Genomic DNA, 24300 nt, shown 5'->3' with positions numbered 1-24300 from the left:
CACTTTCTTCTAGTCGATTAAGATTGAATTAGTCGTTGTTTTTATCATAAAAATATTTGAAATTTTCAAAACTAAAATTGTGTTGGATTATACTTTTTACTATAAATATTTATAATTTAATTTTGTTTCTTGAAGAAAAATATATGTATAATGTGATAAATTAGTAGTTTTATACTCTCTTCGTTTCTATTTATATAGTCTTTTTTAAAACAAAATAAATAGTCCTTAAGACTTATCATTTCACAAAATAAATACACAAATAATACTCATATTTCATGTACTTTTTATAGTTATTGATCTTATAAAAGTATGAATTTCACCAATGATTGATACATGTTCATTATCAATTTAATTAATAAAAAATAAATCAATTTATATTTGTTTATTTAAAATTTGACTATTAAATAAAAAGATGTTTAAATTTAAATTAGTTTTTGATTTTTGAAAATATCTGATAAGTATTAAAAAAATAAAACTAAAATAAGTATATACACAAACACATGCAGACTCTACGGAGAAATCACATAGTATATGGTTAGGATAATGTACCAGTAGTTCCTCAATCTATATTCAAAATCTTAGAGACACATATACTATACTAAGTTCCTATTATTCCTGAACTTATTTTTAAGTAATTTTTTATCTCTTTTTAGCCTAGGTGACATTATCTTGTGGGTTCAATGCTAATTGACTTTTTTTCAAACTAGTGTTATGTAGATCGAAAAAGGATAAAAAATTACTTATAAAATTATTTCAGAAGATAATATAATCTTAATATAATATAAGTGTGCTCTAAAATTTTAAACACAAATTGAGAGATGCTCGTGCATTTTCAGTGTATGTTTACAACTATTGAATAATCAAATTATTCAACTTTGTACTTTGGACATTTCAAACTTACCATTTTAAGTTCTCTTCTCCTTCCCACTTCCGCACACAACAATATTTTCTTACAGTTTAAATTATAGCAAGGGTGTGATACGGTAATCAATAAATTAAGCGATGAATAGTAAATATTAATATTAAATTATATTTCTTTTGCTATATATATATATTACATTTATAATCTAATTGAAGTTAGTAGTATTCAGAGGGAATGGAGAAACGGAAAGTAGGAAGGCCCAGGAAGAATGAAGAAAAAGGAAAAGTCGCCGTCATCGGAACTTCCTCACCGGTCAACCGCCGGCCGCCAGAGTTCTTCAAGCTCTTCCTTTCTGATCAGAGCTCTCAACAACTAGTAACTTTCTATCTCATCATCTCTTAGGGTGTGTTTGGTACGGAGGAAAATGTTTTTTTCATGAAAAATGATTTTCTAGAAAATGTTTTCGTGAAAAATAAGTAGATTTTGGACTTATTTTCTCATGTTTGATTTGTGAGTAGAAAATATTTTTCAGAAATAATTTTTAATATTTGATTTATGAATTGAAAATATTTTTTAAAAAATAAAATTATTATATTTTTGGAGTGGAATGGGGTGGGGGTAGTGGGTGGGTGAGGGGTAGAAATGAAAAAATAAAATTTGAAGTTGATAGTATTTTTAAAAAATAAAATTAATTTTTTCGGGGTTGAGGGTGGGTGGGGAGCTGGTAGGGTGAAGGTAGGAGTTTAAAAATGAAAAATTGAAGTTCAAATTTTTTTAATAAACCAAAATTAATTTTTTGGTATGGGGTGGGGTTGGGGGTGCTGGCTGGTGGGTTGGGGGATCAGGGATAGGGTGAAAAAATAAAATTTTTAAATTGAAAATATTTTTTTTAAAAAATGTAATTTGAAATCAGAGGAGTGTTTTGGAAAATGTTTTTCAAAATTTTTTAAGAGAAGTTATTTTTTCTTAATTTGAGAAAAATGAGTTGATTTGGAAAATATTTTCCCGAACTTTTGTCCCAACCAAACATGAGAAAATTGAAAAACAGTTATACTTTTTCCAGAAAATGTTTTCTTTCATACCAAACACACTCTTAACATTTACACTTTTTCCTAGATATATATATATATGCATTAAATATCACTCCATCAAATTTTTGATGAAATGGATATACTATTACGAACAGATAAATTTAAGATATGAATTTTCCAGTTTAACCTTGTTTTGTCAAATAAAAGACTCAAATTTTTAACTTTTCTTAGAGATGTGCACCCGATCATCATCGCACAGACATTATACGATACTTCAAGTGTGGATTCACACATCTATATTTAAATACTTTATAAAAAATAAAATACTATTATATATGATTTCAAGAGAGGAGTATGGGTTCACGTTAACCCCCTCTAGGATACGCCTCTGCTTATATATATATATATTACGGGGTGTGAGGTGGTGGATGTGGGGCTAAGGGGGGAGATGAAGATAAAGACACGTTAGAGTAGTTGCAAAGCTAGAAATTTTGTTAATATAGTGTTCAAAATTTTAGTAAATATCTCTGAAAGTTATTTTTAACCTATGTATACACAGTATCTCAATAAATGGTGTCCGATAAACCAGCATAGATTAATGTAGCTATGCCCCTGATTGGAGTGTGAAGGATCACATAAATGTGAAATGTCCTTTGTAAATTTATATTCTTATTTGTACTTTCATTTTCACACCCTTACATCACTATACTTGTTTAGAACTATCTAATAATTATTTTGAGAAAAAAAAGAGTCTAGTAACACTAGTTTGTTTATACACAGGTATTGCCAAAGGACTTCAGTAGAAAATTTGGGGAGAAAATGAAAGAAAGAAGCAAAATTAAAGACTTATGTGGGAATGTTTGGGATGTATGTATTGAAAAGAGTGAAGATGGAGTTGTTACTTTCATTGGAAAAGGATGGGAAGATTTCATAAAATATCAGTCTCTAAAGAATGGATATTTCTTGATATTCATATATGATGATGAAAGGGACTCTTCATTCACTGTCAAAGTATTCAGTACAAATGGTAGCAAGAAATCAGTGCCTATGACAATACAAAATACTAAAGGAGAAGACCATGTCATAGTGGTTGAGTAGTCCGTTTTCATGTGCCTCGATTATATTTCTAAGAGATACAATTATGTTTCTAAGAGATATGTATGCCTTTATTCATGTTTTTGGACTTCGTGTTAAATTATATTTGAAGAGTAGTAGTGTATGTCTGATTAGTCGCAGCTTTGCTAATTATATATCAACAATATGTGTTTGACTAAAGTTTCAGCCAAAATTCATAGATAAACTGGAGTTTTGCTATTTTTTTCTTTAAAACTTTGTCAAATACCTTAATTATTTAAAAAATGAAACAAGATTGTGGAAAAATAAAACTAATAATAAACTGGAGTTTTACAGGACAGTCATCATCTTTACATCTCATTTAGAAGGGAATAAAATCATCAATTTTACAGCAGTTCAGCAGCTGAAACAAACAAGACATTTTTACACCTAGCCCAACTCGGTGCAGGGTAATCACAGAGGGCAAGGATCTCAAATCCACACTTAGCCAAAAGATTATAACTCACATGTAGGATTGGGTTCTACCAGAAAGACACAATAGCACTACATAGTTAAGGAGAGGAATGTCAAAATAATTTAAATCATTTTACCATCAAGACTGCATTACCAAGGAGCTTGGTTCACGGCCATGTACCCTCAATCTATAGATGCATGTGTGTGGCTGCCCATGGTTTGATGTGAAATCAAACCTGATTGTGTCGACAACATTAGAGCCTGCCGACTCTAAAACATCAAAAGTCTGTGCATTGCTCTTGTCCAGATCATACATGAACTCCGTCAAAAGAAACATCTTCTCACTATCAGCTGCTAGGTCAGTACCCTTTTCATTATGGAGCCATCCTGATATCCTGCCGTTCTTTGGAGCACTGGATCTATCGTAAGCAACACTCTGTTCAAAAAATCCTGGGTTGTTAGTTTCTTGGGTACAGAAATGTAACCACACACAACCAAAAATCCTTTTCAACTAGGTTATATCCGAGCCAGCTTATGCACCAGAGATCATTCAACACAAAAAAAATTTTCAGAAAGTATATGGTAGTATGAATAGAGTTCCTAATCACAACGGAACTGTTAACAGTGAGTAAACAAATCTATAAGTCGTGTCATGCTGGGGAAGATAAGTATTGCCATAATATACTTGTCAGAGTGTATCTATCTAGGCTTTATAATGTTAATGACTCAATTTATTCAAGGATTGAAGGCTAGAGCTCAAGAGGATAACATAGATTGGCATAGCTCAGAATCCATTATTGCCATTTTACCTTTTCTTATCAAGTAAAATGAATCATTGCAGTTGAGTTTTTCAATTTAAGTGTTAGGTTTGGGGGAGTAGGAGGCTATGCATAATGCTTACAATACATACTTCTATACGGTGGACGCAAATGGTTCAATGTTTTCATACCATGTTAAGTGATTCACTTCCCAAATGGTATAGTTCTCATACAGTTTCATCCTACATTAGTCATTAGGACATTTACTAATATATCTCTTCTACCAATGTAATTTAAGGGCCTCCAGCTGTTCAAGCAAGGTCAACATGCATGTTACAGCACACCACCCTTTTGCTTATGATCTTTTCCCAATGCCCGACGGATATAATCATTAACAGCTTGCTCAAGGTATGAAAGTGCACCTTATAGCTATGTTGCTCGAACTCTTCAAAAATGTCAGCCGGAGCATGTCAGTCCTCCAAAAGTAATGTACCTTTGGAAGATCCGACATGAGTAACATTTTTTGAGAGCCAAACAACACAGCCATAAATGCTAGACCTCTAGTCTCAAAGAGTGAAGCATCGCAAAAGTAGTTACTGAAAACCCAGAAAGTCCAACATGCCATATATAAAATTAGCAATTCAGAAAAAATTACACATTAGTCATTACCATAATCCTTTAAGGCCTCAATCTCTAGCTTGCTATGGAATTTTCCTTGGTTGATGTAACTAACATCTTCATCGTTCACAAACTAATGCATAAAGGTGCAGTTTATACAAGATTCTAAAGCTAAGGCAGCATTATAACTCCATAGGAAGCACTGCCCTTCATCCTAACCTCTGAACAACCTGACTTAAATAAGAATGGTTGCAACACGGACTATTGAAAACTCAAGTCTTGCTGCCATTAAGCATATCCATCTAAATTATACTTTTTGTTTCATACAATTGGAAAATGATTTTTATGACCGAGGAACTCATCGAGGACCAACCCTTGGAAACAACAGCAGACCTCGTGATTAGGAAACATTATAGGCACACGTCTCTATTTTTCTCCACTTAAATATCAAGCTTAATTCAGATAATGGGGCTCAAATCTGTGACCTAAATCACAAATACCTCAACCTTCCCCACTTGAACAAAGATCTTGGGCACAATTGGAAAATGTTCTATTGGATGAATGATCAACAAAATAAATCCTAGTGCTCATTAAAAAAGTGTTGCAACTCTGCTCTGACTCAAGATACTTGAAGAGAAGAGGGATAACCTTATGCTCTAGTTGTTTTCTTTGTGGGAAGGCATTAGAGAAAGTGAACCATATATTCCTACACTGCAAGTATACCCAACAACTATGGAGGATTTTTTTGAAGCTCAAAGGCATCTCCTGCACCATTCCCAGGAAGGTCTCAGAGGCTTCGAAGAGTTGGGAGGCAGCAGGGGGTGAATGCAAAGGATAGAGACAGATGGAGAATTATCCCTGCTAGTATATGGTGGACTATTTGGAAAGAAATGAGTTCTAGGTGTTTTGAGAGCATCGAAAAGGATGTCCATTAAGTCAAGTTAAACTACATTTTATTGTTATACTTTTGGTGTAATCAAGAATACTCCAATGACACTGTATCAGTAATTGATGTTTAGACTCAATATAGACTGAAACAGGTGGATAAGGAGACATCTGCATATAACAGTACAAACCCATGTACTGTTTTGTGACATATAAGCATGTGATCACATATACTCTATGTAAGGATATTAAATAAATGGCATTCAATTACTTAACCATGAATGCTCGCTAAAAAAAAAGGCTTACCAGGCACTCTAACAATGAGAAAATAGATGTTATTTACTAGTTCAAAGCAACAAAAGGAAGGAAAAAAGAGAGGAAGGAGGGGGGGAGTATGTAATCAAAAGGTGATATTTATAGTGATGCTACTGAATAATAGATAGTGAAGGACTGAAGGCAGAAAAATATTCAAACAAAATAGACTAGCAAGTATTGTTAAAAAGGTAGGAACTGCCATAAAAATAAGGTCCACTTCAACCGATGGAAGAGATCAAATGATGAAGCTGTTCGGCAAGCAAAGAAAAACAACGATGAAATATAATATAAGCAAACAAGCGAATACATCTTGGTCTGAGTGGTTTTGGTCCCTTCACCTGATAAGAACCTAACCAGGAAATTCTCAGCAATCAATAACAATAATGTCCTCATGCTAGGATATCAGCAGCATTAGTCATTAGAGCAGTTATTCAGTTTGTGTGCAAAGACAGAGGTAAACTCCTAAGAGAGAGATGTAATGAAGGCAAATGAGGAAGTAAAAGAGAATTTGAGTTCATGGAGAGTTAGAAAGTTCATAAAATAAAATAAAAATTGACAAATGGTGCCTACTTCTATTTTTTGATTTATCTGGAATGGAAGAATCAAAAATGTTCTGTGCGATCTCAACTCCAGTCATATCCTTAGAGCAAAATATTTGCTTAATCATTTTTGTTGGCTAGACCAGACCCCTGATAACTAATTGTGACTATTTTCTGGAATGTGTTAACTCCCTGGTGTTTAACAGGAGCTATCCCATTTTATCACTCTTTTATAACATTTGATGCATCTTCTAGATGCCTTTGATGAATTTACTTACTTCATTAAAAAAGAAAAGTAAAAGAGAAGAGTAGGAATAAATAAGAACGACTCTCAACTATTACATGTCACTGGTATGTCGTTGTTGTCTCAACTATTACATGGGTATCTGGAGCAGACATGATAGTGCCAGTAGACTAATTAGTATGAATGTCGCTCACATGAGTTTTATCGCCTATATTCAATCAATTTTCCAGACAACAATTGTTTTTTGTTAATATTATACCATCACTATTGCAATGGCCACAAAAAGCTCACATTACTAAGACAAGGCAGCATATCAATTGTGAATATCCCTCATCATTAAATGCACAAAGATGAACAGAGAATGGGTTTGCTATGCTAGTTAATCTCTTACTAAGAAAGAGAATACACCTGGCCTAGCCCAAGCCTACACTTTCAAAATTTTAAGTCCATAAACTTATGCATTAATTGAAGCCCTAGGTGAGTCTGTGAAGCACACAAATCATAGGCAGCCCTAGATGGAAAATACTTTTGATCTATTGAAACTGGAAAAACATTTTAGTTGTACACATTTATATAAGCTACTTATGTTTCTTTTTGATATTCTTAATTTACATCCAATATGTTGTCTATACATAGAGGGATCAATTCATGCTGATACTCGTAACTCCCATGGATCAATTTCAATTGAAATCAAAATGCCAAGCTCAAACTTAATTGTGCTCATAATGACTCACATTAATACACCTGGGCAAACATTAGAAGTCGTCAAAAGCTTTATCATCACATAAAAAGTTACTCGTCGCATGCATAATCACATATACATGTGAGGCTCAAATAAACACACCCTACTTAACAATCAGTTTCAGCACCATAACAAGCAAACAAAGGCAAACATGATATATTAGAATCATTAGATGATCCAATAGAAAAAAGTGTTACCTTTGCAACATGTTCCAAGGTAACAGCTTCAGGTATAATAGCTGTTCGAAGCCGAATCTGGACAAACCCGCTATCCCCTTTAAGGGCAAAACACTGACCAGGTTCTCCAAAGCTGGGAGTGAGTATCTTGTCAGCATTGTTACTAACAGCATTTCGGTTAGTTAACCAACTAAAAACATCACCACTACCAGACTTCGTAATAAATGGCTCTGAGTGCTTCACAACACGAGCCCCTCCAGAGGACAATGCATAATCCACCCTCCCTAATCCATCTGCAGCATGTTTCTCTATCTCTTTCTCCACCATCTGCCTTGCATATACTCGAAACTCATCCAAACTCTTATCATCAACTTCACTGCTACCTTTCATCTTCCTGTATTCCTCCAACATATTTTCTACCTCATCCCGGGACACCCAATTTTTCTCTCTAAATTCACCCATCAACTTCTCCAGATTTTCGCTTGTGCCACTCACTTCCTTCAACTTCAACTGCAATTCCTCCACTTTATCATCCATCTTCACACTCAATTCATCCCTCACATTCCTAATCCCCGTATCCAGTTTTTGATCAATCACATCAATTTGCACTTGCATCATTTTCGTAGTTTTCTTAACAAACGACTCCATTTCAGCGAATTTCCCATCGAAATCCCCAGAAATTACAGCGAGACCATCAGAGTCGCTCGTTTGATAGGAATTCCCCACAAGTCTACGAACCATCTGAACTAAACCAATTAACACAATCACCAACAATAAATTCTTAGTAACAACACTAACCACAGTCAACCACCTCGGCTTAGGCGTCTTGGTGTGCTTCTTCACTGCTGATGCCGAACCGCTAGGGCGACGTGTAGAGGATGTTGGAACATTGGTATGGGGCAATGTTTTCTTCACCACTTGAATCGCATCTCTGCTATCGCTTCTGTAGGAAACATTTGGGGTGGAGATTGGATCCGCTGCCGCTGCCGCTGCCGCTGCTGCTGCTGCGGTGGCGGTGGCTAAGTTGGAGTCGGCTAAATCTAAGGCGGTGGGTTGCTTCTTCTCTACGGCTCGGCGACGGGTTGAAGCCGTGGCTGGATTAGCCGAGATAGATACTGTAGACGCTGACATTTGTGGGGAAAATTGAGAATAAAACCCTAGAAATTGAGAGGGAATTTGGAGAAGAAAATGTGGAGGGACGTAAAAACTTGAAAGTGGAATTCGAATGAACCGATTCGATCTCTATTCCCTTTTGACTTTAAATCGTCGTTTTAAATTTGAATTTTCAAACCCTCAAAATTTGCAAACTACCTAAAGTACTTATTAAATATTGGATTACCATTTAGGATTTGTTGCCTAATTTGAATTGAGGTGATTTTTAGGGTAGTAATTATTATTCATCTAATAATAATATAATTTAAAAAATACAAAAAAAAATAAAAAGTAACTAAACTGATTTTACATGAGTAAACATCAGCAATTCACAATTTCTTTTGTAAACTTAATTAACTGAGTTAATACTCAAAAGGTACTCAATTTTGAAAATTTACTAGCAAAGTCATTGAACTTTATTTTGTATCAATAAAATCACTAAACTTAGATATTTCTATCAATAAAATCACTTAATCAAATTTATTATTAAAAATATATTAACATAGCAAAACAAACTACTCGAATATTTTCATATCATATAACCCAAATCCACAAATAAATAAAATTGAAGAAAACTCATTAAATCGGGACAAACTATACCAAAACATAACTTTTATGATATTGTTGAATAATTTACTTCTTTATTTGTTAAATAAATGAATATCTTTTTTTAGTGAAACATTTTTGTATCACTGTAATACTAATATCATAATAATTCCTCCTTAATAAAAAAAAATGAGTACCAGTACTATGGCAAAAAAAAAAAATTAAATCCAAAACATGAAGAAAAACAATAAATAAATGTCAAAAATAGAACAAGTATTTATTAATTATGTTTTTTAGTGCGCAAGATTTTCATATGTTTCTTGCTATAAATAATAGGTAAAAACCTTACTTTTCCTTCGTAATTTTCACTGTTTGTTAACGTTAGATTTGTTCAAACTTGAAAATAATATTTTTCCAATAAGTTTTTAAATTTGAATTTGTGTTTGCACACACATTTTAGTTGATTTTTAAAAAAAGAGTTTTGTGAGAGGAAGCGAAAGTTTTTAAAGAGATTTCTTTAATTTATTTATTTGTGAGATTTATATAAAAATAATAATTTATTTTGCTACCAATGCTTAGTTATGTCAAGTCATATTTCTAGTCAAATTTTGATAATAAATTATGCATATTTTAATTTTGAGACTTTTATTCGATGTAATAATTATATTAGTATGAAATAGTTTTTTAAATTTATATGAGTTAACATTTTAAACTCATACTATTCAATAAGAAGTTATAAATAAAATAATATAATTTTAAAATATCACAATACCATATTTGTCAACATTTATGGAATTTACATAAATTAATCCTTTTAAGTGTAGTGACTTGAAAATTAAATAATAAAGATTTTGCTAACCAATTCAAATAAAAAATATTTTGTTTGTTTGTGTAGCTTTTGCAATAAGCAATTATTTTTATCTACAGCATTTTATATTTATTTATTCTTTTTTTTACTAAAAAAAAAACATAAAAAGAAAATCAATTCTGGAGCCCTAATTTTCGACCCGCCACCATTTTTCCTCTTCTCCCAAAACTTCTTCTTCCGGCAAAAACCCTACTGGTAATTCTCCTCCCGATGAAGATTCGTTAACTTAATCTCCCAATTGACGGGCTGAAAGGATTAAAATATTCTTCTACTGTTGTTTCCGTTAACAATTACGATTCTTCATTGTTTTTGCAGAAGCGAGGAGTGTTTAGAATGGACGGCGGCAGCAGCAACGCACCAGTTCAGCAGCTGACGGCGGAGGCAGCTGCACAGCTACAGGAAGGTATCGGTTTGGTGTTAACTAGATGGACTGCTCTTCAGATGGCTATCGAGAACGAGTGGGGTGGCCGAGATACTCGTGAGAAATCCAATCAACTCAATGTTGACATTTTTTCCGCTTTTACACAATCCAAAGGTACTTTTAATTGATTAATACGCCGTCAGTTTATTCAACTTATTAGGCGCTGCGTTCATGAATAAAAAATATTTTTAAAAAAGCATTATTTTTGGAAGAAACTGAAAAGGGAAATTGAGAAGGAGAGAGTAGCATATTAAAGCTAATCACAGCTGCTAATATTTCTTTGTTTCCTTCCCTTGTGTTATTTGATTAAAGTATTTGTTTTTTTGTGGGTTCCTCCTTGTTTTGTTATGCAGAAAAAGTATACATGGATGATATAGAAGAAATTCTAGATGAGTTCATGATATCTCTAAATACTGAAGTCAATGATGGCAGCCTTGAGGAGGTACAGGAACCCCTTGTCGGTGTAATTTGCATTATCTTTGTTGTGCTTTTTGGCTGTTAGCCTAACTCAAAATATTGTTAGAAAATTAAATATACATTGATGAATATATATATTGTTGTTTTCATGAATGTTATGAGTTCCTGTGTTTGAACTTGGATATTTTATATTTTTGCTTAGTCTAATTATATAGTATTTGCAGTCGGAAGTTTGAATAGTAAAAGAGAAGGTATTTATGAAGTTCTGCCTGTCGTTGTGGAGTATTATAACTCTTTGAAGAAATATGTGCTCATCTAATGAGAAACCGGAGTTTTGCTTTGTAGGTTAGAAGATCGAGCTCTAATCTATCTCTCTCTGAAAAAAAATGAGTAGAAAGATTGGGCTTTAAAAATGTAGGCTCCTCTCTCTGCCATCAAGTGGCTTTCTATGTTTCAATACCTCATAAGGAGCAATCTGTAGATATTAAAATAACTGTTCAAGCAATCAAAGTTCTAGATGATGATAGTCGGGTTCTAAGGCCCATTTACAGATTTAAAAGTTTGTGGCTATCAGGGTTCTCTTGAGTCTTGCTGTCTTGACAAACAGATGATGTTAGAAGGGCCAAGACCTTTTTGTTCCCAAATTAATTAATAAATTAATTATTCTTCCATCTTGGACAAAATTGGGGTAAGTTATATGAATCATTTGTAACGCTCTGCTATATTCAGACCTAAATCATCAGATAATATCTTGTTTAGAGATTCTTTTTGTTTCAGTCTGATCGATCATGCATGTCTTTAAGGTTCTAGAGTCAATTCTGATGTATGCTTCCATAACAATTATTATTTTTTATCTCTATCAGGTAGCAGAAAAATTGATGTATATGCATGAAGAGTGTCTGGAAGGGGATTTCAATTCAATCAAAGTGCTAAGGGAAACAAATGTTGGGAGGAGACCTGCTACTTATGTCAGACAAGTAAGCATCCCTTGTTATAGGCATAAGGTTTGCTGTATCCTATCACCTGCATTACAAATAGTGATAAAGAATAACTAGTATATTGAGTGAGTTATTTCTGTAGAAGTGTTGAAGGCCTTAATTCATATTCTTTACAAATGAAGTCTGGGCATATCAGGTATTTGACAGAAGTAACTGTATGAGAATTGAGGTGAAGGTTTGTGGGTTATGCACTTGTGTTGCTCGTTCTTAGGAAATAGGAACTTCAGAAGAACTAAAAGAGTACCTTCAAGATATGCAACCACTTTGTAACATAAGGAGGACTGTGCTCATTCTCACATATAAAATGGTTGTTAGGATGTGCATGTTACCTAACATGGTAATATATTGATCAATCTTCTACTCTTTGACCCCTAATTAGTTAGGGTTCACCATATGAAAATTCTATCTGACAAGTTAACTGATCATTTTATTAATGTAAACCAACAGTAGAAAATGCTGAATATGTTCAGTGTGCAAGAGGCTAGAAATTCAATTCCATATCTAATTCCAGGAACTGAGAAACTCTAAACAGTGTGTCTACATCATGTACATCAGCCTTTTCCACCACAAATATATCAAAACCAGACATTTATATTTCACTTAAGGCAGTCTCCTTTTCCCTGTTGAAGTACTTTTGGTTTCTTTCACTACTCTCCAGACACTAAATACACAAAACAAGCTCTGTCACGATGTAGTTGTTCTTGGAATACACTTTTACCTAAAACAAATTCCAGATCAAGTCCCACTGCTGGTTGGTAATTTTGCAGTGAATGAGACCTCATTTGTATATGTTCATTGACGTTCGAATAAAAGTATCTGTGCAACTGTGCATACAAGTAACATCGTTAGTGTTACTTCTTAAGTTCCTCCTCCTGAAAGAGGAAATATAGGGGGATTTGTACTATATGTTGGAGTCCTAGTTACCTCCAAATCTTTAAATCTCCTCTGAATTTGATGTTCCACACCCATTGATTCTATGTCAGCCAGTCAGGAAGTGTTTTTTACTGCTATGGTAAATTAATCAGGGAATAAGTCCATCAAAGGGCCCACATATGGGATTACACTGGTTATGACGTTATGTTGTTGGTGTTGTTCAATTCTATCAAAGGGCCAGGACCAGCCCAATGATCCATCCAAAAAGCAATTATTCTGCTATTACAAACTTCAAAACCAATTTTAGCCTTATAACAAGGCCAAAGATATCTGACGGCCTTCCAAGCGCTGCATGGTGTTCTAGCATCACTGGAACACCTGTAGCCTTCAACACCATATTTGTTTTTAATGTCGCCTGATGTTAAACCTCTATAGCCACTTCGTTTAAAGCCTTAGTGGACATAGTTACTCGATAGCTGTGTTGGTGGGAGGTAGTAGGTACCTAAGTCTTATGAGAAATTGGTCTTTCTTTCAACCCTCTCATATACCATGCAAATTTGTTATAAATATCATAAGATTTGTTCCCCTGTTGCAAAGTAAAATTCCCTACCCGTAATTGTTGTATGTTGTTATTCTATTGAATTGTCACTTTCCTCTTCTGGGATGGGAACATTATTATAATACTTTCACTTGCTATTTATTATTCGAGAGTTCTTCCACAAGGACGGTGTTCCTGAATTTTCTCGTTAGCCCCAAAAGTTGTGCTTGAGGAGTACTATGAAATGTCGTGAACTTTCTCCAGCTGTCTCCTCTTAAATTATTTTAAGCAGCCACAAAATAAATTCCCATCTCAGTATGATTCCGGTCATATCTTGAGCAATATCATTCCCAAGTGGAAAGTGCCTTATGTTGAAACTATTGCTGTCTTGAATATTGCCCGTGTAATTCATCTTTCTTAGAAATCTCTATGAAGAAAGTAAATACTTTCGTAGATTTAAGTGAACAATGATTGATTTGGCTTACTTTTCCAAAATTTTCCAGGATGCTAGTGATGACGATGACAGTAGTAATGATGGGGATGACCGAAATGAGAACTTTGGCAATAATTCATCCGATATGGCAATTGATTCTATGGAAAGCCAGCCAAGTTTGGGTCAGGATATGATAGTTGAACCCGTGAGAAAGCAGCCAGCTGAAGTGGACCCAGACGGGTGGACGACAGTATCTACAAAGCGTAACAAAGGTAGAAGGAATTAAAGCACTAGAGACCCATGATGGGGGTAAAACGGAACCCTACTACTCAGTCCTACATATATATTTTTTTTTGTTCCCTTGCCTTAAAATGAAGGAATTTTGGAATATTAGAGAAATAGTATCGTAGTAGTCGTAATTGTTGTGATTGTAGATTGGTTTTGCTTCCTTGTTCGTCAATTGATTATCCACCAATTTTCTTCAAAGATACAATTATGCTATAGTGTAACAATGCATTTTTGTATTTGAGGCCTCATTTGATGTTGCTTAATGTAATTAGTATTCCAACTTTTTCATGACATAGACCCCCCCAAAAAAAAAAGGAAAAATACACCTTCAAGACAACCAGATTGTTCTAAACGAACAATATGATTACTATCCATTGTTGGCGCCATGTGCATGCTTAGGAAGCTAACCAACTTAACCAGATATCATACAGTACACAGATGTAAATGGCCAATTTTACTAACTTATTAGCAGTGACCTGGTGCTTCAAAATGAAGATTGTTTCACTCTAATAGTCGTCAGATATTCATTTTTCCATGTACCAAGTTTAATGCTGCTGATAATATTCATATACTATGTGTCTGGTGCACCTGGAACATATTGCTTCAACAATAAAAAGGAAGGAGTAAGACCCACCTAATCATAGAGAAAGAAGGGAAAAGAGGAAACAACTGATCCACCATCCAAGTGAAGTGATGAAGGAACCTAAAAGCTCAATGTCGATGGATCAGTGAAACAAACCCTCTCATAGCTGAACTCCCAAGTACTTCAAACTATCAATGCAACACAATCTTAGACCCTTAGAAATTTAACTCCGACTCGGATGAGGTTATCAGAAACTACTAATGTCCTCAATCACTAATATCCTGTATTCTCTAACTTTTACTTTATAGTTGGTGTTGGTAAACTTCAAACAAAATCCTCATCTTATATTTGTGTATATTTCTATCAGTTCTTGTAGTTTTCGCTGTAATGACTGATGGATTTAGCTAGAGTTCAAGTGCGATGCAGTTTTCTTGATAAAGTACCAAGTCTTCTGCTTTACCAGCAAAATGGCTGAGACGTTTACTAATCTAAATAGAGTAAAACAGCCCAAGATCTAATCCACAATCACCTATGTGATTGAAGCTTTTTCTTGTTGTACTTGTTATCACCATCATCTAATGCTTCCTGAACATTTCGATGATCAACATCTCAAGACTGGTTTTGGCAACTGAGTATAATATTTTGAGGATCACAAACACCAAAGAGGAAAAACATGAAGATAGCAAAGATAATTAGATGTCTCATAGAAAATCATGTAGATAAATAATTTGCTGAAAGGTCTAAACAGCAAAACAAAAGCTCCCAACAACTTCTATCCTATAACAATGCCAATGCAATGGCATACCAAAGGGACACAACACAAAAGCACAAAGAAATTAGCATAATTTAGTTTTCTCCACCAACAGTGGGGGCTTAGACAAAAAGTTGATAAAAAAACAAAAGACTTGTAGTGACAACACTACATAGTTTTAAGATTCATCACATTACAGAACCAGAAATTTCCTTTAGCTTAGCAGAAGAACATTGAACTGCGAACATTCTTGTGAAGCCGAGGCAATTGAGGGACTAGCACACTACCAGCTGTTGAAACTCCACCATGGCTCGAGGTGGCCTCAGAAATTTCATCAAACTTGATAAACTGTGCCACCTGTGCTGCTGCCAAGTGGGCATAACATATAGGTGCAACTGCTCGAAAAAAAAAAAAGAAAAGTTCATCAGATCAGAGTATAGTAGTAGTATGTCATCATATTCTATCTTTAACACCGTAAAGCCAGTAAAGAATCATAATTCCAGATTATTCTTACCAACAGAGATGGCTGTGGTACTTCTCTGATACCTGCAGTCAAGTAGTAGAAAAGATAAAATAAAATCTCTCGAGGAAGGATTTATCAAATTAGTAGCAGACATTCATAGAAGAAGGAGATTGCTTGCTTGCTTACACATAAGACAATGAATGGACCAGCTCTTGCATGTCATCTGCTGAGAATCCAATTTCATCATGCAGAATATGGTAGTGTGTAGGTCTTGTTGTTCCCTGAATAGCAAAAAAGATGATAGAAGCTCATCATAGAAGCAACTAATATGAATTGCAGAGCAGACTCAGAAAAAGGATTTGCAAACTCACAATAGGTCCAGCATGAGCACACATGTAGAAGTCATTGGTCTTTGGATGGCAAACTGCATTGTCAATCACAGTCCCTGGCATAGGAAGATATTTCAAGGAAATTTCTACAGAATCAATCAAATCGTACTCCACTAACAACACAAGCTAGGTAGCTCAAAACTACAAACCAGGAGGAACATTATCCGGTGAGTTGGTCTGGAAAAATCTTGTGTGGTGGTTCTTTTGTGCAACAATGACAGTGAACTTTGGAGACCAAGTTTCTTCCAGATGATTACAGGCCTAGAGAATACAGTCGTATTTTGTGATCAGAAAGAGATTAGATTTCAGGGAAAAACTAAGCTGCAGTTACTGCACATCCAAACCTCGATAATCTGATTGAGCTCAATGTTTATGACTTGGTTGAACTGGGACTCACTTACTCCATCTCTGTACATCAGAGACAACTTTATCATTAGCAATGATTACCTTTTAATGTGCAGTAATTAGAACAAACCAAAAAACTATTACATAAGAAACAGGTTTTGATGAAATTATACCTGAAGATGATGATATGCTCAGGTTTCACATTTTTAGAACTAACGTAGAAGTCCCTGAGCAGCTCCCTGGAAGCAGGACAAACTTCTTAAGCAACAAAATGTATGCAAAAAAAATCTCTAACCACAAACAACTACATTGAATCAGCAACTACCTGAAAAGGCCCTCATCTACGGTATCTGATACTTTCTTGTACAGAGAATCTATCATTTCCAGCTTGGGTGACTGTGTACAAACAGCTGCTCGATAGCGTGAAATAAAGGGCCATTGTCTAGAGCTGACCACCTGGCGATCTCAAATCCATAAAGTCAGTGACAGTCTAAGACCAAGAGAAATAAGCAAAGAGTAAAATGAGCAATAATCTTTTACTACCGCTGCAATGGATGGAGCATCTGCTCGTCCAGGTGAGCCATGAGAGACATCCATCCCAATAATAATAGTGGGGACTTTGGAAATCTGAGGTAGTGTAGGGGAAAGCTCTGTAGTCAAAAAGGAATTCATGCCACCCAGCTGCAAAGAAGCACCAGATATGAAATAAGTATTTAATCAAAATCAGGAATCACTTGTAATTGTTGCAAAAACTGTCAATTCAAATCTTGCCTTTGCATTGATTTTCAAGAGCACATTGGTAAGGTACTGATCATTGATCTTTGTTGGAGCAATGCATTGTGTAACAATTCCAAGATCAGCTAAATTCCTTTTCTTCCAGGGGCCTTTCAGTATGGAAAATTACCAGGAAAAAAACAGTTAAAAAAGATATTCCAACCATTATTATTAAAAATAACAATTAAATATAAGATCCTGAAGAAATCAAGATTAGTTGGTTCTAAGGCAACTACCATAGAGGTCAGAGTTCTTTCTCTCTGGAAGAATGCATAGAAGGAACTGAGGTGGAGCTGGAAGTTTTGATTTTAATTCTTCTAGCATTTTCTCAACTCTCACAGGAGCAGGATTTCGCCTGTACTGCTGATTCTCCTCAAAGATATGCTGAAATGGTGGACTGATGAACTGCATTGGTGATGTAACATGTTAATAATGCAGAAAAATAATTTTACACAAAACACACACACACACATATTGCACAACCCAGAGTTGGATAGGTACTTACAATTCCTTTCATTTTCCCACACCTTTGTAGATCCATACAAAGCTTACGAACATCACAACGGGCAGAAAAGTTCACAGCTGCCCAACGCTCAAGTTTGACTGGTTCAACCAATCGCTATATTGGGAAGACTCAAATTAAAGGTTGAGCATGGATTAATCATGGGGACAAAGTATAAAATGATGAGCAAGACCCTACCTTCTGGTTAAAATTCCATCTTCCATTTCTAGGAAACAAGTCTTGATCATCCCCCACCCTCAACTGTAGTGAAAGTAATAAGAAATATGAAGTCTTGTCAGTCATATATACCGTACAAACTCAAATTCTATAATCCACACTGCAACTTGAGAAACATTTAGCAATATAAAGTGACAAAAGAACAACAGCGGTACATTGAACATTGACTATGTCACCTTTGGAGTTGGCAAGATACGACCATCAACTTGTGTAAACTGATCACTGATCGAAATTCCAGCAGATCCAAGAAGAGGATCAGCCTTATAGTTGCTGGTCTTTAGGGCCTGCATGTACGTGATGGTGAAATGTAGCTTTTATGAAATGAGGAAAAACTACATTGATTCAAGAGCTTACATCGGTCAAAGCTCTCATCCTCTCTTGGGGCTTTTGTCGGGATTTTTCTACAAGGGAAGCTCTTTGTAGATTGGACAGGGCCTTGGTGTAGCGTTGCAGAGACACCAGAGTGCATAGCTGACAAGACAAGGAAAAACTGTGAGGTCACAACCTTAAAAGTTGCATATAAGCAGGTGTTAGTTGTCTAGTACCTCAAGAGGAATAAAAGTTGGGTGCTTTGGTTTCCCAACGTTAATGCAGGGGAGTTCTCCAGAATATTGTAAAGGAATACGGCGATGATAAGTGAAATAATCATACACGGTCGTCTCAACCTCTTGCACTCCCCCATCCCCATTTTTCTGCTTTAACGTGAAACTGAAATGCAAAAAAACTGAGATTGAATATGTGCTTGATATCAAATCAGTCCAGAAAATGTGAAAAGGCAAAATGGATTCATAATGAACAAACTGACGTCTGCTCATTGCAAGGCTTATCACTGAGGCCGGTGATTTTGTATTCCCTATTTGAAGGGCTGGTCTTGATCCTCAGACTCTTCAGCATCCTCTTTGCCTGGACAGAGGAGCAAATATGAAAATTTAGAAGTTACAGGTGCAAGGAAAAGAGAATAAGTACTAGTTACCTTGGACCAATCAATCTGGTAAGGTTCTTTTGCATTTTGATTGGCAAGAAGGAAATCAATCACTGCTCCTGGCTTCACAATCATTGTGGTTGACACATCTGCAAATTAAAAAACCATAAGATAGTGATACGGGGGTGATAAAATGTAGTGATTTGCTGGATAACAATTTACCCATGTTCAATGAAAGGCCTCCCTGCGTGGCCCGGAAGCTTGCATGGAAACCTCGGCATCCTGAAACTCCTCCACCAAGATCAACAAAGTTTCGAGGCTCATTGTGAAAAAAAGACTGGCGCACAATAAGGCAGCCCCTGTAACGAAAAACCACACGAGTTTTAGGAAACCAGAATAAGTTATCACTTATCCAAGAAAAAGAATAAGCATTCCATACCGTTTGGCAGCATGTTGCCTCAGAATTATATCAAGCACTCTCACTGCCTCTTGATACTGCTCAGAATCTTGTCCCCGGAGTGCATTTGCAATGGCTTGCATTGGTATTTTTGCAGCATACTTAATTACCACTTTGTATGCCTTTGACCATGGCTGCTTCTTTGATCTTTTCCTATCAACATCACTTGGGCTCCCATCAGGGCTGCCTCGATCAGTTCTGTACATATGAAGCAAACTTTAGCGGATAAATACCATTGGTTACAACAAAACCATATAATAGAAATGCACAAAGAAATTTAGCACTACTGTACCTAGATGACGAGACGTCCTCCAGGACAACATCAAACTCTAACTTGTTCCCAGGCAGTGCACCAATAGTGAACAAGCTCTTCTCCCCATCATAAGCAAAGTCTTTGCCAGCTAGCTCCATTGAATATGTTTGGTGGACCTTGTCAAGGATTTTTCTTCCAACTCCTTTCACCTCTACGGGGTTTCCATCTTCATAGTTTATAGCAACCTGAAGCAATAATGATCATTATTATCTAGTGTAAATATAAATATATCAAGCCAAACACATAGCATTGCACATTGTATTTACTATTTAGCTCAATGAAATTGAATGCAAAGTGAATAGATGAAAGCTTACGCTATAGTGGAAGAAGTGCCCATCAGTGTTGTTCATCCCTACTTTGAAATGGTTGGTGAGCAGGCGAATCTTCTGTCCCTTGGACCCAGTTCCTTGTCGAGCCATAGGATGACGGTCTAATTTTGTTGCTGTAGCTTCATCTTTTGAAGAGGCCATTCGTAATAACCTAGGACCAAAGGAAATATACTCAATTCATGATTTAATCGAAGAAGGTTAAAACAACAGCAATGGAATTGTATGTGCCATTAGCTTTATAAAATGATACAGTGTCATCATTCAAGTGGGAAAACAAATTATGAAAACCATACTACAAATATCAGATGACACACAGTAGTATCTAATTTTTTCAGACCATTTAAGCTTAGTTAGTAAGAAAGAGCCATATAAATGAGAGTTTAGTAAGTAACAAAAAGACTCAAGAACATGAAGCAGCAACAACAGAATACCTCATGAAGTCATACATGCAAAGCAAACATGGCTTACCTAATCAGCAGTTCAATTTCCTTATGCAACAAATACAGTAGTTCCAACTCTTCAACTAAAGATTATTAACACATACATGTAGAGTAAAAAACAAAAAGCATCTCAACGTATTAATAAGGAGAAACAGAGAGGGAAAGGATATACATAGCAAGTAGACCCTCTTTTTCACCTTCTAAAATCAGACCTTAAAACCTCTGCAAACAGCTAAGAAAAATGAATTATTCAAATTTTCTTTGCCTTTGTAAGTAAAGATAAAACCATATCCCTAATCCACTTTAATGCAAAAAGAACTAGAGGACAAATATATCCTTTTTTTGGCAAATCTTTTAGTAAATGCACCTTCATTTTACAAATGACTAATATAATTATCAATTTGTATTGCTATTTAGGAGGGGAAAAATCATCTTTATTGCTGGAGTTGCAGTAGTAGACCAAAAAGAGCAAGGGATTTCATTTTTAGCAAACAAACTCAGAGCACATGGGCTGGACTAAGAGGTTGACTAAACAGATACTCCATTAATGAAGAGCTAAATACACACACAACTCAACATGCAGATAGCACAGACAGACACTGATACAAAAAGCAGAAGTAAAATAAATCAAAGCAAGAAAAAAACAAATATTCTTACAAGTTACAAATACTGTGTTATATACATATATGAATCAAGATGAATACCAAGAAATACATATTCAGAGAGCAAACAAAATCACCATACACAAGAGAGAGAGTATTTTAGTAAGTAATGGCAGTACAAGAATCTTTTTATAAGGACAAGAAGATGGTTAAATACTAAAAAAAGGTCACAAAACTTTACTACAATAATAAATAATGTAGAAACATTGAGATTGATAACAGCTGCTATGAAATTAAAAGCACTTTTTTCCTTTTCTGGCTGATTAATAATGGTTTCTTTTCAAAAACCCTTTTACCCAAAACGGAAAACAAAACGATTTCCAATGCTATGGGTTACTGTAAAAGTGAAACATCCATGGAAGACCAAGCAACATAGGATCAAAAAACCATTATATTCAAAACCTTCACATACATACAGTGATATCTTGCGTACCCATAAAACAAATCTTTCTTCAAAGCTCTATATCTTTCAAGAAACACAGCATGTTGTAAACAAGCTAAAAACAAGAACCTCTATCATAATGCAGACGAACAAAAAACAAGAAAAACTATCAAGAAACAGAGCATAATGTGTACAAGCTAAAAACAAGAAAACCTATCAAGAAACAGAGCATGTTGTATACAACAAAAAAAAAACAAGAAAAATCAAGAAACAGAGCATTATATAGTCTACAAACAAAAAACAAGAAACTCATCAAAAACACAAAAGACCCATATAAATATATAAAACACCCACCTCATGAAAACCCCATTGATATACAAAGCAAGAAAAACCATCATAAACACATACACATAGAGAAACAGAGCATAATATAGTATACAAACAAAAAACTAGAAATTTATCAAGAACACAAAAAAAAACCACACCCATCTCATGAAAACCCCATATATTGTATATAAAAATCAAGAAAAACCATCAAAACACATACACAAAGAGAACCAGAGAAGAAGAAATAACCTTAGAAAACTCAGAACGATGAAAAAAAAAATGTTGCGTACTACAAATATGCAAGGTAATGTATATATAGCGGTTGTGGGGTGGCAATAGAAGTACCTATTGGCACACACTGCGTCTACTGCTGCTGCTGCAGCTACCAGTAGTAGTATTATACCGTATTTTTAGTGGTGAAAAAATCGTACGGACGAGGCCCACCTCTCTCTCTTCTTGTCCTTTTTCTTATATTTAACCGTATAATATTATAATGAATATGTTATTATTGCTAGTACGAGACTCAGAGTAGTATTAATATATGTTTGAATTAAAATTTCATTAGGTGAAATGGAGATAATTTAGTGAAAATACTAAATATTAAAAATATTTAAAGTTAAAAGGTGAAAATAGATTTATCACTAATTTATTGAAAACAATTAAGGTAAGTCAGTTTCAAAAAGAAAATGATTTGAAAATCATTTAGATCATGTACTAAAATATGATGCTATTATACAAAATTCACTTATTTTTTCACCCAAAAATAGACCAAATACTTATATTCTCTAAAATATAATTATTATTTTCTCAAAAAGTACTAAACTTTTAAAAGTATTCCCAAAAAGAATAGTACTTTAACTTCTTGGGGTTTCTTCTTGACATAAAATAATGTTAGAAAGGACAAAAAAGAATATCACATCTTAAATATAAAGTATTTGAAAATCAGATAAATCTATGAGTTGGAAGAAGTTACTTAATTTGGAAAAATAATTTTGGTGACATAATTGGGCCCTTTAGATAATGTGACATAAAATAGCTCAAAATCACATGAAATATTAAGAGAAATGTATCCAAAAATAAATCAATATACACTTGGAATCTATGAAGCCCAATATCTCAATAAGTCATATAACTAACCCTTTGAGAGTGTTTTTAAACTAACTTCCAACCTTGGGAAAATGGAAAAAAAATCAAAAAATTATATGTAAAATTATGATTTTGATTCTTGTGATATTTAATTAAGAATGTTTTTTTAAGACTGAATTGAATTGTCATCAAAAGAAATTCAGTATTTTGTAACGAAATTAGTACTTAAAGTCCATTTTTTCAAATTGATAAAACCTGATTGACGAACTTTCCACCTCTAAGAAAAGACATTCTAATCTCCTATCTTAAATGTCAAGTATAACTCATAAGAAGACACTAAAATTTTATTCCAAAATAATTTATTTTTTTCTCTCATATACCAAACGATCCGTTAAATATAAAATACCCCTTTTAAAATATGACATTCTATTATTTAATAATATAAAATAGTTTCAAAAGTAAAGATTAGTTAGAGAAAATTTTTAAATTTTCATATTTATATACTGCAGAAGTTCAAGAGACTTTATAATAATGGATAGGTAAAGTCAAATCAAATAAAGGGGAGTGGAATGACAGTTTAATTTGCCAAAACAATTACTGAATAAACTTTAATTTATTTGTGTTTCAAATTTTAATTTTGAAAGAAAAAGTAAGTATAACTAAATATAAAAAATACAATTTTCTATCAAATCACCTATCTACTACTCGACCTTAAACAACTATAGTTAAAGGATTCATCCAATAACTTAATGACATGTTTGGGTCATCTAAGGGGTAAGGCCTCCTCGTTGTCATTTTAACTAAGAAGATAATACAATGGGTACCTCTGCCATTGAAGGTTTATTAGTTGTTCAGATCGATTGTCATAACACCTAAAAAGCTCAAAACTTAATTATTATTTTTTGAATTAAAGTAGATTTGAGTTAAATTTCATAAGAGAGTACTCTAAGAAAAAGACTGAGTCAACTTTGTATAACAGTATATATGTGTATCACCTTTTATATATTTGTATACACTTTTTTACACCTATAAATATAATAATGTCCAAGTCTTGTATATAACTATTAGAAATTCGGGACAAAATCGAATATCTAGGGTTAGATCTGA

General features: G+C 34.3%; 3 protein-coding genes and 1 non-coding gene across 10 annotated transcripts; 2 read left to right on the top strand and 2 right to left on the bottom strand.

The window, feature by feature from the left end:
- Positions 1–854: 854 nt before the first annotated feature.
- LOC101248919 (uncharacterized) lies at positions 855–3168 on the top strand. Of its 2 annotated transcripts, none has more exons than XR_011211287.1 (3): positions 855–983; positions 1092–1237; positions 2674–3168. It is a non-coding gene; the product is annotated as an uncharacterized protein (transcript). The 2 variants fall into 2 exon arrangements; XR_011211286.1 differs by having other exon boundaries at positions 872–983; positions 1085–1237.
- Positions 3169–3262: 94 nt separating this feature from the next.
- On the bottom strand, positions 3263–9172 carry LOC101248617 (SUN domain-containing protein 1). The gene is made up of 2 exons (XM_004230007.5): positions 7719–9172; positions 3263–3856 (listed from the first exon to the last, which is right to left on the bottom strand). The coding sequence occupies exons 1-2, from the start codon at positions 8826–8828 to the stop codon at positions 3560–3562; spliced, it is 1407 nt and encodes a 468-aa protein (XP_004230055.1). The 5' UTR covers positions 8829–9172; the 3' UTR covers positions 3263–3559.
- A 1156-nt stretch (positions 9173–10328) lies between these two features.
- Positions 10329–14522, top strand: LOC101248332 (uncharacterized). 2 transcript variants are annotated; one of them, XM_004230006.5, is made up of 5 exons: positions 10329–10458; positions 10579–10798; positions 11038–11126; positions 11965–12078; positions 14014–14522. In XM_004230006.5, exons 2-5 carry the CDS (start codon positions 10597–10599, stop codon positions 14227–14229), a joined length of 621 nt encoding a protein of 206 aa, XP_004230054.1. In that variant the 5' UTR covers positions 10329–10458; positions 10579–10596; the 3' UTR covers positions 14230–14522. The 2 variants fall into 2 exon arrangements, with proteins under 2 accessions (XP_004230054.1, XP_025888055.1); XM_026032270.2 differs by lacking the exon at positions 14014–14522 and adding an exon at positions 12222–12431 and having other exon boundaries at positions 10335–10458; positions 11965–12112.
- A 972-nt stretch (positions 14523–15494) lies between these two features.
- On the bottom strand, positions 15495–22591 carry AGO4D (Argonaute 4D). Of its 5 annotated transcripts, none has more exons than XM_010325445.4 (23): positions 22453–22591; positions 20282–20447; positions 19947–20152; positions 19637–19852; positions 19420–19556; positions 19249–19346; positions 19081–19178; positions 18821–18983; positions 18630–18746; positions 18452–18559; positions 18237–18299; positions 18042–18155; positions 17773–17941; positions 17534–17646; positions 17306–17443; positions 17088–17218; positions 16936–17001; positions 16762–16825; positions 16567–16678; positions 16400–16473; positions 16215–16309; positions 16080–16111; positions 15495–15960 (listed from the first exon to the last, which is right to left on the bottom strand). In XM_010325445.4, the coding sequence occupies exons 2-23, from the start codon at positions 20435–20437 to the stop codon at positions 15785–15787; spliced, it is 2646 nt and encodes an 881-aa protein (XP_010323747.1). In that variant the 5' UTR covers positions 20438–20447; positions 22453–22591; the 3' UTR covers positions 15495–15784. The 5 variants fall into 5 exon arrangements, with proteins under 5 accessions (XP_010323747.1, XP_019068858.1, XP_010323744.1 ...); XM_019213313.3 differs by lacking the exon at positions 22453–22591 and adding an exon at positions 21441–21579; XM_010325442.4 differs by lacking the exon at positions 22453–22591 and adding an exon at positions 20765–20902.
- Positions 22592–24300: the final 1709 nt, after the last annotated feature.

This window comes from Solanum lycopersicum, chromosome 1, assembly GCF_036512215.1.
Source record: "Solanum lycopersicum chromosome 1, SLM_r2.1".
In the NCBI taxonomy this organism is placed as follows: domain Eukaryota; kingdom Viridiplantae; phylum Streptophyta; class Magnoliopsida; order Solanales; family Solanaceae; genus Solanum; species Solanum lycopersicum.
The sequence above is the reverse complement of the archived record's forward strand: the minus strand, read 5'-3'. Positions and strand labels throughout refer to the sequence as shown.

Coding starts and splice junctions, on each gene's coding strand:
- LOC101248617 (XM_004230007.5), bottom strand. CDS start 8,828: ATGTCAGCGTCTACAGTATCTATCTCGGCTAATCCAGCCACGGCTTCA. Junction 3,857..7,718: donor CCTTGGAACATGTTGCAAAG/GTAACACTTTTT, acceptor TTTTTTGAACAG/AGTGTTGCTTACGATAGATC.
- LOC101248332 (XM_004230006.5), top strand. CDS start 10,597: ATGGACGGCGGCAGCAGCAACGCACCAGTTCAGCAGCTGACGGCGGAG. Junction 11,127..11,964: donor ATGATGGCAGCCTTGAGGAG/GTACAGGAACCC, acceptor TATCTCTATCAG/GTAGCAGAAAAATTGATGTA. Junction 12,079..14,013: donor CTGCTACTTATGTCAGACAA/GTAAGCATCCCT, acceptor AAAATTTTCCAG/GATGCTAGTGATGACGATGA.
- AGO4D (XM_019213292.3), bottom strand. Junction 17,942..18,041: donor GTGGGAAAATGAAAGGAATT/GTAAGTACCTAT, acceptor TCACCAATGCAG/TTCATCAGTCCACCATTTCA. Junction 16,826..16,935: donor GAGCATATCATCATCTTCAG/GTATAATTTCAT, acceptor TCTGATGTACAG/AGATGGAGTAAGTGAGTCCC.